Source organism: Convolutriloba macropyga, unplaced genomic scaffold, assembly GCF_964194025.1.
Source record: "Convolutriloba macropyga unplaced genomic scaffold, txConMacr16.3 SCAFFOLD_5511, whole genome shotgun sequence".
Classification (NCBI taxonomy): domain Eukaryota; kingdom Metazoa; phylum Xenacoelomorpha; order Acoela; family Convolutidae; genus Convolutriloba; species Convolutriloba macropyga.
In genome coordinates, this window is record NW_027450370.1 from 1,404 (window position 1) to 16,688 (window position 15,285).

The following is a 15,285-nucleotide window of genomic DNA, read 5'->3' on the forward strand; positions in this document are numbered from 1 at the left end:
ATAAGAATTCATCATCAAATTGACGAGGGCCAATAGTCCGAGAGTTGCTGTGATTCCAAACTTGGATAATTACTTAAAATTGATAACTAATGGCATATCAAACTAATGGCATATCAATGAGTTAATAAAGTCGACTAAGATTATCTTACCAAGCAAGACTGGTCAATGGTCTGATATGAGTCTTGTCGGAAATCAATTTCATTTGGATTGTCTTATCATTCATCGTCTCTGTCTGGTGCTGTAACCTGGATTCCATAGTATTTAAAAACACCATTAGGCGTTTTGTGTTGACGAAAAACTTTTGGATAATTAGTATAGATCTGAGTCTAACCCTGATTACTTAATTTGTGTGACATCCCTTAAAAAGATAAGATTCAACGCCTTTCAATACAAAAATTGTGAATTTGTTCAACCTTTTCAGGATAACGGTAAGGGAAAATGGGAATAGTTTCAGTCTTATAATGCCCTGGTATAATAGTTTTCTCCCTCATTTTGAAAGTCTGAACTCTGATCGACTTGAAGTTTGAGATAAATTTGAGAAGTTTATTTGTTAATGGAAATGGAAACTTCTAATTTGCTTTTGTTTCTACTTTTCACACACAGTCTCTGAGGTAATCGTAATTTTTTTCTGGGTCCTTATTAGAAATCTGGTAGGGTCCAGCTGATATCGAGCAGTAAAACTTCGAGTTAAAGTTAACCTGGTTGCTCATCATACAAAATTCTTAGTAGTCATACTAGGTCATATATAATTCCTAGTAATCATACAGGGATCATACAAAAAATTTTTAAGCCAATTTATTTTTAAGAAAATTATTTTGTACGTTAGGATTTTTTGGCGGATCACAAAGTGATACCGTGGAATCACATAGGTGATGCCTTACCAAATAAAATTTGATAAAAAATTAAATGAAAAAGATCTATAAAAAATAGATGTATGATTCTTGGTAATCATACTAGGGTCATTTATGATTTCCTAGTAGTCATACAAGGATCGTACTAGGAAATACGTTATGATTTCTATGACATCATATATGATCCTTGTATGACTAATAAGAAGTGGCGACCCGAGAAAGCATCAATTATTTGCCTCAATGTTAAGTAGAGATGAACACATTTAATTCGAGCTTAAGTCTTTTGATGAGTCGAGGAGGTAAGCCTGGGAATTGGGGTGTGAATTTATAGGAAAAGAAAAGGAGAGTACTAGCCTCTGCTTCTCTTCCATCCCCACTGTCTGCACACATAGATCCTGTCAGATCTCCTCTCATTACATCATTCAATATTCATTCAATTCAGTGCAAACATTTGTAACTTTGAAAGCACACTTTTTGGTAGAAGTTAAATAATCTGAACTGTGATTGAGTTAGCTCAGCTCACCAGAAGAACTATTTTAGTTTTAATTAGTCTGCTGAAATATATTAAATTAATTTTTAAATATAATTTTCTTCAGCGGGTTTAATATAGCTAAAATAATTCCCCTGTTAAGCTGAACTAATTCATATCATAAATCAGACTATTTAACCTTCAACAAAAAGAAGCAAATATTTCCACAATTTTTGAAGAAACAAATCTCTACCGTTCATTGAAAACAAGAGGGCTTTGAAACCGCACTTAGCTCTATTGAAATGCAACCGTTTTCAAAATTTAAAATAAATCTTTGTTCTAGTTTTTCTAGGAGGGGAGTAAAAATAATTCTAGAGAGGGAAGAACTTCAGGAGCGTGTTCGATGGATCTGAAGACTGCGAATGCCTCGTCAGTGGGTTTAGAGTAGCAGTTCAACATCTCTACTTGCATGAAGTTACACACACAACACTCCCGAGAGGAATCTCTGCTGTCTGAAACAATCCATTCATTCTTCATATTCATTCTTCATATTCATTCTTCCTTCACACAAACATTTTTGTCAATCAAAAGAAAATGTCAAAGATCAACTGATAATTGCTAAAAATTCCCAATTTTATGGATACAGAGTGGATACCATAGTAAGGAAAAGTAGGGATACCATCTACCATAGTAGATGCTAAGGAAAAAATGGGAGCAACATTTTTTTGATAAAAACAGTGAATCGATTTTTTTGCTGACAGTTATACCGTTAAAGCGGCCTTCATAATCGAGACAGTAGTCTTCGATATTGAGAGAGATAAACAAGACATGGCATTAAAGAGACATAAAGGAAGAAACAAAAACGACTGAGGGTCCAACATTTACTGGAAGAAACAGGCTCTACCTGGCGGCAACTACCCATTGGAAGATATCATGCATGCTACTGGAGCACTCTTCCACGTACCACATAGTGAAGAACATCAATGTCTTCCTGCGCCTCATGCCAATTAAACCCAGAAAGGCCTCTATATGGTGGGAGTTGCTTCGCTATTATCAGCATATAATCAGAAAGAGCAGACTCCTAATATATACTCAAGATTAATAGGGAGGCATCAAAGTTTCCCCCTTTGGCACTTCATAATGGAGATCCGTGCAAGTTAACAAAAGATTTCCCTTACCTCAACTCAACCAGAACATCTCAATAATTCAAGATGAAATCCCGTATATTGCAATTAGACAACCCAAAAGTGGCAGAAACAAACAACAGTTTATTTGAATCCAGTAGAAGTGGGAAACAATAAACAAGAGGCCGTGAATAAATTGGAGAAGCTAGTCATCGTTTGGATTTGCAGAAGTCCTAAAATAAATATTGGTCAATTTTGAGCACTTTGTCCTCAGCGTGACTTCAAGATAAAGTAGAGAAAACACGTGAAGAAACTGCTCTAAGAACAAATCAAGACATTTGTTTAGGCTGATGAATTTTTTTAAAACACAATCACTCGTGGGACGCCACAACAATCCATCACAATGATATTACTGAAGAATTTGAAATGAGATTGCTCAAGATATCTTCTCAAAATTAAGAGAAACTTGCTGAAACACTCAACACGGTAAGGAATTAAAAATTGAGTAAAACCAGAGAGTGGCGACATGTTCTAGGCCTTAATTTAAAGCTAGTAACTAAATCAAGTTTTAATTTAGCTGTCAGTGATTAGTAAAAATCACTGAATGTTGGCGAGGGATAATAAAAGAAATGTTTGGGGCTACAATAATCATGGAACGTAATACATGGCTAATAAAAGCAACTCAGGAAAAGCAATGTAATATGAGATGTTTCCTTCAAGTAGTATGAATTCTAATCTGAGAATATGGCTACCCGGGCTGAAACTCAAATCTTAATTGGTACTGATTCAGTGAAAATCCAAGTCTTTGATGAGTAAGGTATCAGAGCTCTGATCATGCCACTTTTTAGACTTGGAACGTCTTAAATTAAATCTTAGGCCTTGGCACGTCTTGAGCCAAGTCTTGGCGAAGACTTGACAAGTCTGAGGTAAATTATTAAGCAACGCTTTTATTGTTTTTTTGCTTTCGTTTGGTAACGAAAGAAGAGCGAGGTCACTGACAGTGGCCTGTCTAAAAACTCTCCAAATTGAGAAAAGAAGCACAAAACAACACGAGCACTTCCACAAAGTTCACGTGATCGAGATTTAAAAAATCTGATTTTGCCCAAACATACCTGTCATGGCCACTTTTTCTGCCCATTGAGCAAAAAAATGGTTTCGGAGTGAATATATGGAAAATTGGAAGTTGGAGTATGCTCAATTCAGAAACAGCTTGGCCATATTCGCAAAATTAATTATAAATAATTTCAAATTGAGACTTTAATTTACCTAACCTTGCAATACGACTTGTCATGCCTTTTGAGCAGACTTGACTCGAGACTTGCCATGTCTTGGCCAAGCTTTTGGTTAGACTTAAGTCTTGATCAAGTCTTGAAATGTCCCCACAAGTCTTAAAAACTGAGATAAGACGTTATCAGTACTGATTTGTTAGTTCAGGATGTGTATTTCTCTGTAAAAGCCCTAATCTAGACATCTCTCATAGGCACAAACTAAGCGCTACCCGAACTGAACGTCAATTTTTAATCAGTACCCAATCAGTGAATTGCAAGTCCTGCATCGGTACTGTGTCCGAGCTCTGATCATGTCCTTTTTAGATTTGGCACATCCTATGTCAAGGCTAAAATCTTGGCAAGGCTTGACAACTCCTGAGTAAATCTTGGCCACGGCTTGCCTAATCTTGTGCAAATCCTGGTCTACACTTGACAAGTCTAGGGTCAAATTCTGATCACAATTTCTATTGTTGGTTTGTTTTTGTTTTGTAATAAAATAACACGGCCGCCATTTACTGTGGCTTGCTTAAAAAACGCTACAAAGTGAACTATAGAAACACAAAACACGCGAGCACTTCCACAAAATTCACGTGATAGAAAATGAAAAAATTTCTGATGTCGTTTAAAGATATCGTCGTGGCCACCTTTTTGCTGCCAATTGAAATAACTTTTTCACAGCAATTTAATTTGACATTACAAGTTGGTATGTGCTCAATTCAGACATAGCTTGGTCAGATTAACCGTAATTTTCCGTAAATTTGTTTTTACTAATTTCTTCTCATTTTTAAATGCATAAATTATCAAGAATTTCTCGATAATTTATATTGCTTCTATTTGCACCAAAAATCAAGGGTTTTTTCAAGATTTGGACAAAATTTGACTCGAGACGTGTCAAGATTTAGCCTAGACATGACTCAATACATTCCAGGTCTTGTCGAAGTTTTTTTTAGACTTGACAATTCTTGAGAAAGCCTTGCCATGTCTTCACAACACGTAACCCTGAGATAAGAAGTGATCACTACTCATTTGTCAGTTCAAGACGATTGTGTCACTCAAGAATGACAGATCAAAGCTGGAATTTATTTCCAGCAAATTACAGTGGCCTGCCTAAACACTTCTAAAAGTGAGACAAGAAGTGCAGGACCATTCGGCTACTTCCACAAAGTTCACTTGATAGAGAATGAGAAAAATTCTGATGTCAACCGAACCAAATCCGTCATGGCCAATTTCTCTGCCCATTTTTCGTTGTGCTTATGTGAGAAAATTTAAGTTTTCATGTGATCAATTCGGAAACAACTTGGTCAAATTTTAAAATTTCCCAAAAAAAATTTTGGCTGAATTTTGCTCTTTGGAAATGCATAAATTATAAGTAATTCCTTCTCTTTAATCTACCTTACCTTTTAGTTGTGCAATAATACAGAATTGCATTATCTTGGCCCAGACATGACTCAAGACTCGCCAAATCTTGGCCAAGACTTTAAATAGAAATGACAAGTCTTGAGCAGAGCAGGTCTTGAAATGACTTCACAAGTCTAAAACTTGAGATAAGACATGATCAGTATTGATTTATTGATTCAAGACCTGTATTTCACTCAAGAAATACAGATCAGCACTTGATCATGTTGGGAGTCAAATACTGAGCGTATTGTTTTTAGTTTGATTTTGTTTCGTTCGCTAAAAAACGAAGCCGCAATTTATAGTGGCTTGCCCACAAAAAACTACAAAGTTAGAACAGGAGATAAAGACTACTCGAGTACTTCCACGAGGTTCACTTGATAGAGAATGAAAAAAGTCCGATATCGCCCAATTATACTTCTCATGGCCATTTTTCTCTTCCTTTTGAAAAAAGTTGGTTTTGAGGTGAATATGTGGGAAAATTGAAGTTAGTATATGCTCAATTCAGAAAAAGCTTGTTCAAATTAGCAAATTTCTCTTAAGTTTTTTACCGACTTGTGTAAATTTCGAAATGCATAGACTAAAACCAACGCCAGCTTAAGACTCTATTTTGCCTAACTGTGCAACAAAAACCAGACTTCTCATATCTTGGATAAGACTTCACTGAAGACTTGTCAAGACGTGGTCAGGACTTGACAAAAGACTTGCATAGTATTGCAAAGACTTGACAAAATGCTGGCCAGGTCTTGGCCATGATTTTATTTACTCTTGAAAAGTGACCAAGTCCTAAAAAGTCTTCACAAGTCATTGGAAAATCAAGAAAATCTCCGAAAAACACTACCTTTGCGCTACCGGACAATAAGTCAAGTCTTAATCAGTACTGAATCATTGAAATTACTGTATCAGAGCTCTGATCATGTCATTTGAAGAGTTGGCCTGTCATAAATCAAAAACTTAGCAAGTCTTGGCAAGTCCTGAGTCAAGTCTTTCGGCCAAGACTTGACAAGTCTTGAGTAGGTCTCGGCCAAGACTTGATAAATCTTGTGCAAGTTTTGGTCAAGACTTGACATGTCTTGGGCAAGACTTTATATAGAGTTGACAAGTCTTGAGCAGAGGAGGTCTTAAAATGACTTCGCAAGTCTTAACACTTGAGATAAGACATGATCAGTATTGATTTATTGATTCAACACCTGTATTTCACTCATGAAATACAGATCAGCACTTGATCATGTTGGGAGTCAAATACTGAGCGTATTGTTTTTAGTTTGATTTTGTTTCGTTCGCTAAAAATCGAAGCCGCAATTTATAGTGGCTTGCCCACAAAAAACTCTACAAAGTTAGAACAGGAGATAAAGACTACTCGAGTACTTCCACGAGGTTCACTTGATAGAGAATGAAAAAAATCCGATATCGCCCAATTATATTTCTCATGGCCATTTTTCTCTTCCTATTGAAAAAAGTTGGTTTTGAGGTGAATATGTGGGAAAACTGAAGTTAGTATATGCTCAATTCAGAAAAAGTTTGTTCAAATTAGCAAATTTCTCTTAAGTTTTTTACCGACTTGTGTAAATTTTGAAATGCATAGATTAAAATTAACGCCAGATAAAGACCCTACTTTGCCTAACTGTGCAACAAAAACCAGACTTCTCATATCTTGGATGAGACATCACTCAAGTCTTGTCAAGACGTGGTCAGGACTTGACAAAAGGCTTGCATAGTATTGGCCAAGACTTGACAAAATGCTGGCCGGGTCTGGGCCGTGACTTTTTTTCTTGACAAGCGATCAAGTCCTGAAATGTCCTCACAAGTTATTGGAAAATCAAAGATATCTCCCAAAAACACCAACTTTGCGCTACCGGACCAAAAGTCAAGTCTTAATCAGTACTGAATCATTGAAATTACTGTATCAGAGCTCTGATCATGTCCGTTTGTAGAGTTGGCTTGTGATAAATTAAAATTTAGCAAGTCTTGGCAAGTCCTGAGTCAAGTCTTTCGGCAAAGACTTGACAACTCTTGAGAAGGTCTCCGCCAAAAATTGATAAATCTTGTGCAAGTTTTGGTCAAGACTTGACAAGACTTGGGCAAGACTTTATATAGAGTTGACAAGTCTTGAGCACAGGAGGTCTTAAAATGACTTCGCAAGTCTTAACACTTGAGATAAGACATGATCAGTATTGATTTATTGATTCAACACCTGTATTTCACTCAAGAAATGCAGATCAGCACTTGATCATGTTGGGAGTCAAATACTGAGCGTATTGTTTTTAGTTTGATTTTGTTTCGTTCGCTAAAAAACGAAGCCGCAATTTATAGTGGCTTGCCCACAAAAAACTCTACAAAGTTAGAACAGGAGATAAAGACTACTCGAGTACTTCCACGAGGTTCACTTGATAGAGAATGAAAAAAATCCGATACCGCCCAATTATACTTCTCATGGCCATTTTTCTCTTCCTATTGAAAAAAGTTGGTTTTGAGGTGAATATGTGGGAAAACTGTAGTTAGTATATGCTCAATTCAGAAAAAGTTTGTTCAACTTAGCAAATTTTTCTTAAATTTTTTAACGACTTGTGTAAATTTCGAAATGCATAGAATAAAAATAACGCCAGCTTAAGACTCTACATTGCCTAACTGTGCAACAAAAACCAGACTTCTCATATCTTGGATGAGACATCACTCAAGTCTTGTCAAGACGTGGTCAGGACTTGACAAAAGACTTGCATAGTATTGGCCAAGACATGACAAAATGCTGGCCGGGTCTGGGCCGTGACTTTTTTTTCTTGACAAGTGATCAAGTCCTGAAATGTCCTCACAAGTTATTGGAAAATCAAAGATATCTCCCAAAAACACCAACTTTGCGCTACCGGACCAAAAGTCAAGTCTTAATCAGTACTGAATCATTGAAATTACTGTATCAGAGCTCTGATCATGTCCGTTTGTAGAGCTGGCTTGTGTTAAATTAAAATTTAGCAAGTCTTAGCAAGTCCTGAGTCAAGTCTTTCGGCAAAGACTTGACAAGTCTTGAGAAGGTCTCCGCCAAAAATTGATAAAATTTGTGCAAGTTTTGGTCAAGACTTGACAAGACTTGGGCAAGACTTTATATAGACTTGACAAGTCTTGAGCACAGGAGGTCATAAAATGACTTCGCAAGTCTTAACACTTGAGATAAGACATGATCAGTATTGATTTATTGATTCAACACCTGTATTTCACTCAAGAAATGCAGATCAGCACTTGATCATGTTGGGAGTCGAATACTGAGCGTATTATTTTTAGTTTGATTTTGTTTCGTTCGCTAAAGAACGAAGCCGCAATTTACAGTGGCTTGCCAAAAAACACTACAAAGTTAGAACAGGAGATAAAGACAACTCGAGTACTTCCACAAGGTTAACTTGATAGAGAATGAAAAAAGTGCGATATCGCCAATTATACCTTTCATGGCCCCATTTCTCTTCCTATTGAAACAAATTGGTTTTGGGGAGAATATATGGGAAAGCTGAAGTTAGTATATGCTCATTTCAGAAAAAGTTTGTTCAACTTAGCAAATTTTTCTTAAATTTTCTAACGACTTGTGTAAATTTCGAAATGCATAGATTAAAATAACGCCAGCTTAAGACTCTACTTTGCCCAACTGTGCAACAAAAACCAGACTTCTCATATCTTGGATAAGACTTCACTCAAGACTTGTCAAGACGTGGTCAGGACTTGACAAAAGACTTGCATAGTATTGGCCAAGACTTAAATAAGAAAAGGTGGCCAGGTCTTGGCCGTGATTTGATTTATTCTTGACAAGTGACCAAGTCCTAAAGTGCCTTCACAAGTCATTGGAAAATCAAGGAAATCTCCCAAAAACACCAACTTTTTGCTACCGGACCAAAAGTCAAGTCTTAGTCAGTACTGAATCACTGAAATTACTGTATCAGAGCTCTGATCATGTCCGTTTGTTGAATTGGCTTGTCATAAATAAAAACTTAGCAAGTCCTGGCAAGTCCTGAGTCCAGTCTTTCGGCCAAGACTTGACAAGTCTTGAGAAGGTCTCGGCTAAGACTTGATATATCTTGTGCAAGTTTTGGTCAAGACTTGACAAGTCTTGGGCAAATATTGCGCACAATTTATTTTGTTGGTTTGATTTTGCTTGTGACAAAAGTACAAGGCTGCCATTGATAATAGCTTGGCTTACAAATGCTCCATATAGATAACAGAAGCACAAGACAACTTGAGCACTTCCACGAAATTATCTTGTTGAACAATGAAAAAAATCTGATATCGCCCAAACATAACTGTCATGGCCACTTTCTTCTGCCTATCAAAAAAAACCTGTTTAAGGTTGAATATACGGGAAATTTGAACTTGGCTTTTGCTCAATTTGGAAAAAAACGTGGTCTGATTAGCACATTGGTCTTAAATTTTTTAACTGCTTTTGCTAATTTTGAAATGCATTTATTAAAACTAATTTTTTCAACTTAAGATTCTTTTTTGCCTAACTGTGCAACAAACAATACTAGTCATGTCTCGGCCAAGATTTGACTCAAGACTTGTCAAGACGCGGTGAAGACTTTACTCAAGACTTGCAGAGTCTTAGCCTAAGCTTTATTTAGACTTGACAAGAAATACTGATCAAGACTTGATTTTTGTTCCGGGAGGAATTCTCTCAAGAACACAAACTAAGCGCTGCCCGGACTGAACGTCAGGTCTTAATCAGTACTGAATCAGTGAAAATGCAAGTCTTGCATCAGTTCTGTATCAGAGCTCTGATCATGTCCTTTTTAGAATTGGCTTGTCCTAAATCAATACTTAGGTCTCGCCAAGAATTGACAAATCTTGTGCAAGTCTTATTCAAGACTTGACAAGTCTTGGGTCAAATGTTGAGCACAGTTTTGTTTTCTGGGTTGTTTTGGTTTTGTAACAAAACAACAAGGCCTGTCATAACTTGATAAGTCCAACGTGAAAAAAGAAGCAAGAAAAAACTCAAGCGCTTCCGCAAAGTTCAGTTGATACAGAAGAAATTATGGTATCCCCCAAAGATACCAGTCGTGGCGGCTTTTTTCTGCCCATTGAAAAAAGTTTGTTTTCAGAGTGATTGTATTTGACATTTTAAGTTGGTATGTGCTCAATTCAGAAACAACTTGGTCAGATTAACAATTGTCCCATTAAAAATTTTTGACTGATTTTTCCAACTTGGAAATGCATAAATTTTAAATATTTGCTTCTCAATAATCTACATTGCTTTTTAACTGCTCAATAATAAAGGCTTGTCAAGACTTGTTCAAGACTTGACTCAAGACTTGTTAAGTCTTGAGCAAGTCTTGGTATGTCTTCACAAGACGTGCAGTTCACTGGAGAATAACTGATCAAGACTTGAATCTCGTTTTGTGTAAACAGAGACGAAGGACCCGATAGAGTATTAGACAGATCTTGCGTGAAACTGGTTGTTGGCAAAAAAATCATTATTAAATTGACAAAATAGAAGCAACATGATATCTGCTACAATCAAGAAAGCGCTTCTTGACTCGTGAGTAGAGGACCTACACGAATTCGGAAAAAAGTAGTTGAGCCATGTTACCTGAAGGAGCTGAATTTCACGTTGGAAAAGGGAACAAATTATACAAGTAGTTTTAAGCACTCAGTGACACAGAGTCTCGTTCATCATGCAGAGAGCCAAGCGAGTTGGCCAACAGACATCCCGGGACGAGGAATTTTGCCAAAATTATGTAAGATCAACGGTAACTAGCGTTAACAAGTCGGAAAATAAACCGAAATTTTCTTACATAATTTTGCGTTGAATGCGTTGAATTTAGCGTAGATCTTACAAATTTTGCGTTGAATTTAGCGTAGATCTTACATATTTTGCGTTGAATTTAGCGTTGATTTTACAAACACTCAACTCTCAAAACTCTGGGTATGGGACTCGAATCACTGACCTCCCTCTTACTTGTCGACTCTTCTACCACTGCGCCACAGAACATTACTTTTTTTAGGAACCGCACTCTTTACAAATCGGACTGTAACATCACGTATCAAATAATTTTGGCGTTTGTAAGCGTAGATCCTACATAATTTTGCGTTCAATTCAGCTTAGATCTTATTCAATTTTTGTTAAATGTTTGCTCTAGTTTTCTCTCTTTTCAACTCTTTCCCGTTCTTTTTTGCACGCAACCGGTTTCTGACTTTTTTTAAAATTGGCAAAAAAATGCCCCCCCCCCCTTACGTACCACCCCCCCCCCCTCACCACACGTACCCTCACACGTACTTCCCATATACCCTACCCAACGCAAACCCCCCAGACTGCTCCCCCCTCCACGCGTACCCCCACATCCACTTCTCCCCCTTCCCTCAAAAAAACGTCCCCCCGGACGCCCCCCCCCAAAAAAAAAATCAAGAAGCAATATGCGAGATCTACGCATAATTCAACGCAAAAATTGTAAGATTGGCGTTGAATCCGTTGAATTTATGTAAGATCTACGCTAAATTCAGCGCAAAATATGTAAGATCTACGCTAAATTCAACGCAAAATATTTAAGATCAACGCTAAATTCAACGCAAAATATGTAAGATCTACGCTAAATTCAACGCGAAATATGTCAGATTGGCGTTGAATGCGTTGAATTTATGTAAGATCTGCGCTAAATTCAGCGCAAAATATGTAAGATCTACGCTTAATACAACGCAAAATATGTAAGATCTACGCTAAATTCAACGCAAAATATTTAAGATCAACGCTAAATTCAACGCAAAATATGTAAGATCTACGCTAAATTCAACGCAAAATATGTCAGATTGGCATTGAATGCGTTGAATTTATGTAAGATCTGCGCTAAATTCAGCGCAAAATATGTAAGATCTACGCTAAATTCAACGCAAAATATTTAAGATCAACGCTAAATTCAACGCAAAATATGTAAGATCTACGCTAAATTCAACGCGAAATATGTCAGATTGGCGTTGAATGCGTTGAATTTATGTAAGATCTGCGCTAAATTCAGCGCAAAATATGTAAGATCTACAATAAATTCAACGCAAATTATGTAAGATCTACGCTAAATTCAGCGCAAAATATGTAAGATCTACGCTAAATTCAACGCAAAATATGTAAGATTGGCGTTGAATGCGTTGAATTTATGCGTTAAAAATATGTAAGATTGGCGTTGAATGCGTTGAAAAAACTACGCTCAGGCGTTGATCTTACATAAATTCAACGCATTCAACGCCAATCTTACATAATTTTGCGTTTTTAGCGTTGACACCTCGGCCCGAGATTGGACATGGGGCAGAGCTCAGGGCACATGGTGATGCCTGAAACCAAACCCAGAGACCATCCAAAAAAACGAGGATGTCAATCCTATCGAACGGGCCACCAATATGAATTTACAATCCAGAGACCAAGTGGAAAAAAATTGTGCTCGCTGAGTGTCGAAAAAGGTGCCAACAGATATAAAGATTGGATTATTTTGAGGCTTCTCTTCCAGCACCCAAGCCAAAAATTTTCAAGAGTTTATAGTTAAGCTTTCCTTGGAGCGAGGCGAGTGGTTATCCAATGTGAGCTTGAGTTGATATTTTTTTAAATTCACCAATGAACGAGGAAGTAAACATTGAACCACGTCCAGAGTCTGTACAGAAAGACGGGGAACAGTTTGAATGCACACCAATTGAATCAATTTATAAGAAACAATTAAAAAATGGTACAAAAACTGAACTACCAAGCTTCCTACTAAAACATGCAGTCATCAAGATCTATACCGATCCATGCTGGTTCAAATGAGCAGTAACAGATGTTCACACTTCCATCTGGTTCCCCTTTGACACGATGTTGAGGCTTTCGGAAGTTCCACAACGACCTCAAACACCATGAAGGAGCTGGAAGCAGCTTTTCATATGAATATAAAAAGCACAATTAGATCTAGTCTATTCCCAAACACCCCCCCCCCCGGCATTGTGGGCAGATAATTTTTACGCCACCCTGTGCACGTGCCATTTTTTACACGTGCTATATAACAACAGAAAATTGGTAGGCGAGGGTATAAAAGCACACTGGGGGCGGGGGGGGTATAGACGCACAAAATGATTAAAGATTCATTTGTAGAGAAATGAATGAAAAAGTGTACCATCTAGATCCACAGATCCAGTCCTATCATCTGTCTTGGCACTCCAAGCCACAGCTCTTCCACTGTGGGTTATCATGAGGATGTAAGTGGTATCGTATCGATCTCTCTCGTTGTTAGTTGGGAATATTACCTGTCCCAGGAACCCAACAGTCTGGGGTGGAGGATAGTTCATTGATGATATGCTATTGCCACCCTCTGATGCGTTTAGACCACCCCCCGGGGAGTTTGCGGTGGGTACACCTCTGTTTCCCGAACGTCCTTCCATCATTCAGTTCCTGTTAATTGTATCGCATTGAACTGAATGTTCCTTGAGTGCTTTACTTTAACTTGGTTATTTCGAGCCCAACAAAAGTCGAGCAGAACAATTTGGGTCCAGCTAAAAGTCAGCTTTTTGCTAAAGTTAATGATCTAATATGTCATATCAAACACTATTTAGGTCGGACATGTTCGTTTCATACAATTTTTGGTCGAGTATGGCCTTTTGTTAAATCGAGCTCTAAACTTGAACCTCAATCAACCATTGTACTTTTAATAATTTTTAATTCCTCCCCAGGCTGAGGTCCCAGACCGAAATTTGATATGTCCAGACCGAAACGAACGCACAAGGGGGGTGTCGTGCGTTCAAAATTACACTGTCTGGAAACACGAATGAATGCACGATAGTCTGGACATAAGCAACTTTGAACGCACTAAAGTCTGCACACAGGCAAATTTGAGCGAACGAAATTCTGAAAATAGTGGTGAACGCAAAGCAAGCAAAAATAGTGGTGAACGAAGTAAAAGTAATAGTTCTGTAATAGTTATGTAATCTATCAGTACTAATACATTGTTAACCGTTACAATTAACACTGCGCATATTATTATAGTTCATAAGGTATTCCAACGCACCAAAGAAACAAAAAAGTCAATTTTTAAACATCTAGTGGGTACGGGCCTCAGCGGACCGCTGTCCGTGACCATTCCTCTCATCCGCTGTGGGATGTAATCCGGAAACCGCGAGCCGGTTATGGCGGCGAAGCCGGCCCGCCAGGGGCAACTTAATATACGGATATCCCAAAATTTCTCGGCTTGCTTGACCTCATTTTCAAAATTCGACTTGCTTGCCTATCGGCTTGCTTGACCGCCACCGAACATATTGAACCTGGAGCGCACGAAAATTGTTTGAATGGAAACAAGAATGCCAAAAACTGCTGAGCTCATGCTTGACTAAACACTCTAGAGGGCTCACTCAAGGGAAAGCTTTCTAGCAAGAAAACCTCAATTCAATTGAGTTAAAAAGTTACAAAAGGTCGAACGCAGGAAACGCCGCAACCAACATTTGCTTTATTGTGGACAATTTCGCGTCAAGAATTCTAGATAATTGGTGAAGATGCAAAACAAAATCAAGCTTCAATTACTGGCTGGTTGGCACCCCCTTCAATCTTCTTCGAGCACCTTTTATTTATTTAAAATGTAACAACTGCTTGGGCACTTCATCACTACTATCACCCTAAGATTATCTATACTTGAAAAGAATACATTATAAAAACGTCGTGTACAACTGATATGGATAAAACTGTCATTAGGTCTGAACATAGACGCGCGAAAGTCTGGACATACGCACTTTTGGACGCACGGAGAACGCACAGAAACTGTCAATCGGTCCTGTCTATTCGTTTCATTTATCCTAATTGAAAACCAGTGAACGAATCCAAAATTTTACTGTTTGATCATGGTTTGAAATATCACCATCTGCAAAAATTGTTCAATTTGAGCACAAGGCAAGGCGGACATCGAACTCAGATGCACAGGATATGCTAACGCAAATCAGTAATAAAACAACAGTCCATTTTAAGCGGATTTTTTCCTTTAGAAAAATCATAAGTAAATTTTTACTTGCGCTCAGTTGTTGTTCACGTGTAAAGGAATTACTGGACTTATACAATCACGTTTTTGGACATATCTATCTGAACTGTATGCAAAATTTTCAATGTGCCAAAAGGACTTTAAACTTACCTAACATATGACAATCGACAGTTCTCTCTATGTTTCACAAAAACTATTAAAATGGGCATGCGAACAATAAACTTACGATGTTCC

At 37.6% G+C, this 15,285-nt stretch overlaps 1 protein-coding gene across 2 annotated transcripts; it reads right to left on the reverse strand.

The window, feature by feature from the left end:
• Window positions 1–1,071: 1,071 nt before the first annotated feature.
• LOC142355838 (uncharacterized) lies at window positions 1,072–13,476 on the reverse strand. Of its 2 annotated transcripts, none has more exons than XM_075407877.1 (3): window positions 13,207–13,476; window positions 1,708–1,832; window positions 1,072–1,231 (listed from the first exon to the last, which is right to left on the reverse strand). In XM_075407877.1, the coding sequence occupies exons 1-3, from the start codon at window positions 13,472–13,474 to the stop codon at window positions 1,115–1,117; spliced, it is 510 nt and encodes a 169-aa protein (XP_075263992.1). In that variant the 5' UTR covers window positions 13,475–13,476; the 3' UTR covers window positions 1,072–1,114. The 2 variants fall into 2 exon arrangements, with proteins under 2 accessions (XP_075263992.1, XP_075263991.1); XM_075407876.1 differs by having other exon boundaries at window positions 1,072–1,246.
• Window positions 13,477–15,285: the final 1,809 nt, after the last annotated feature.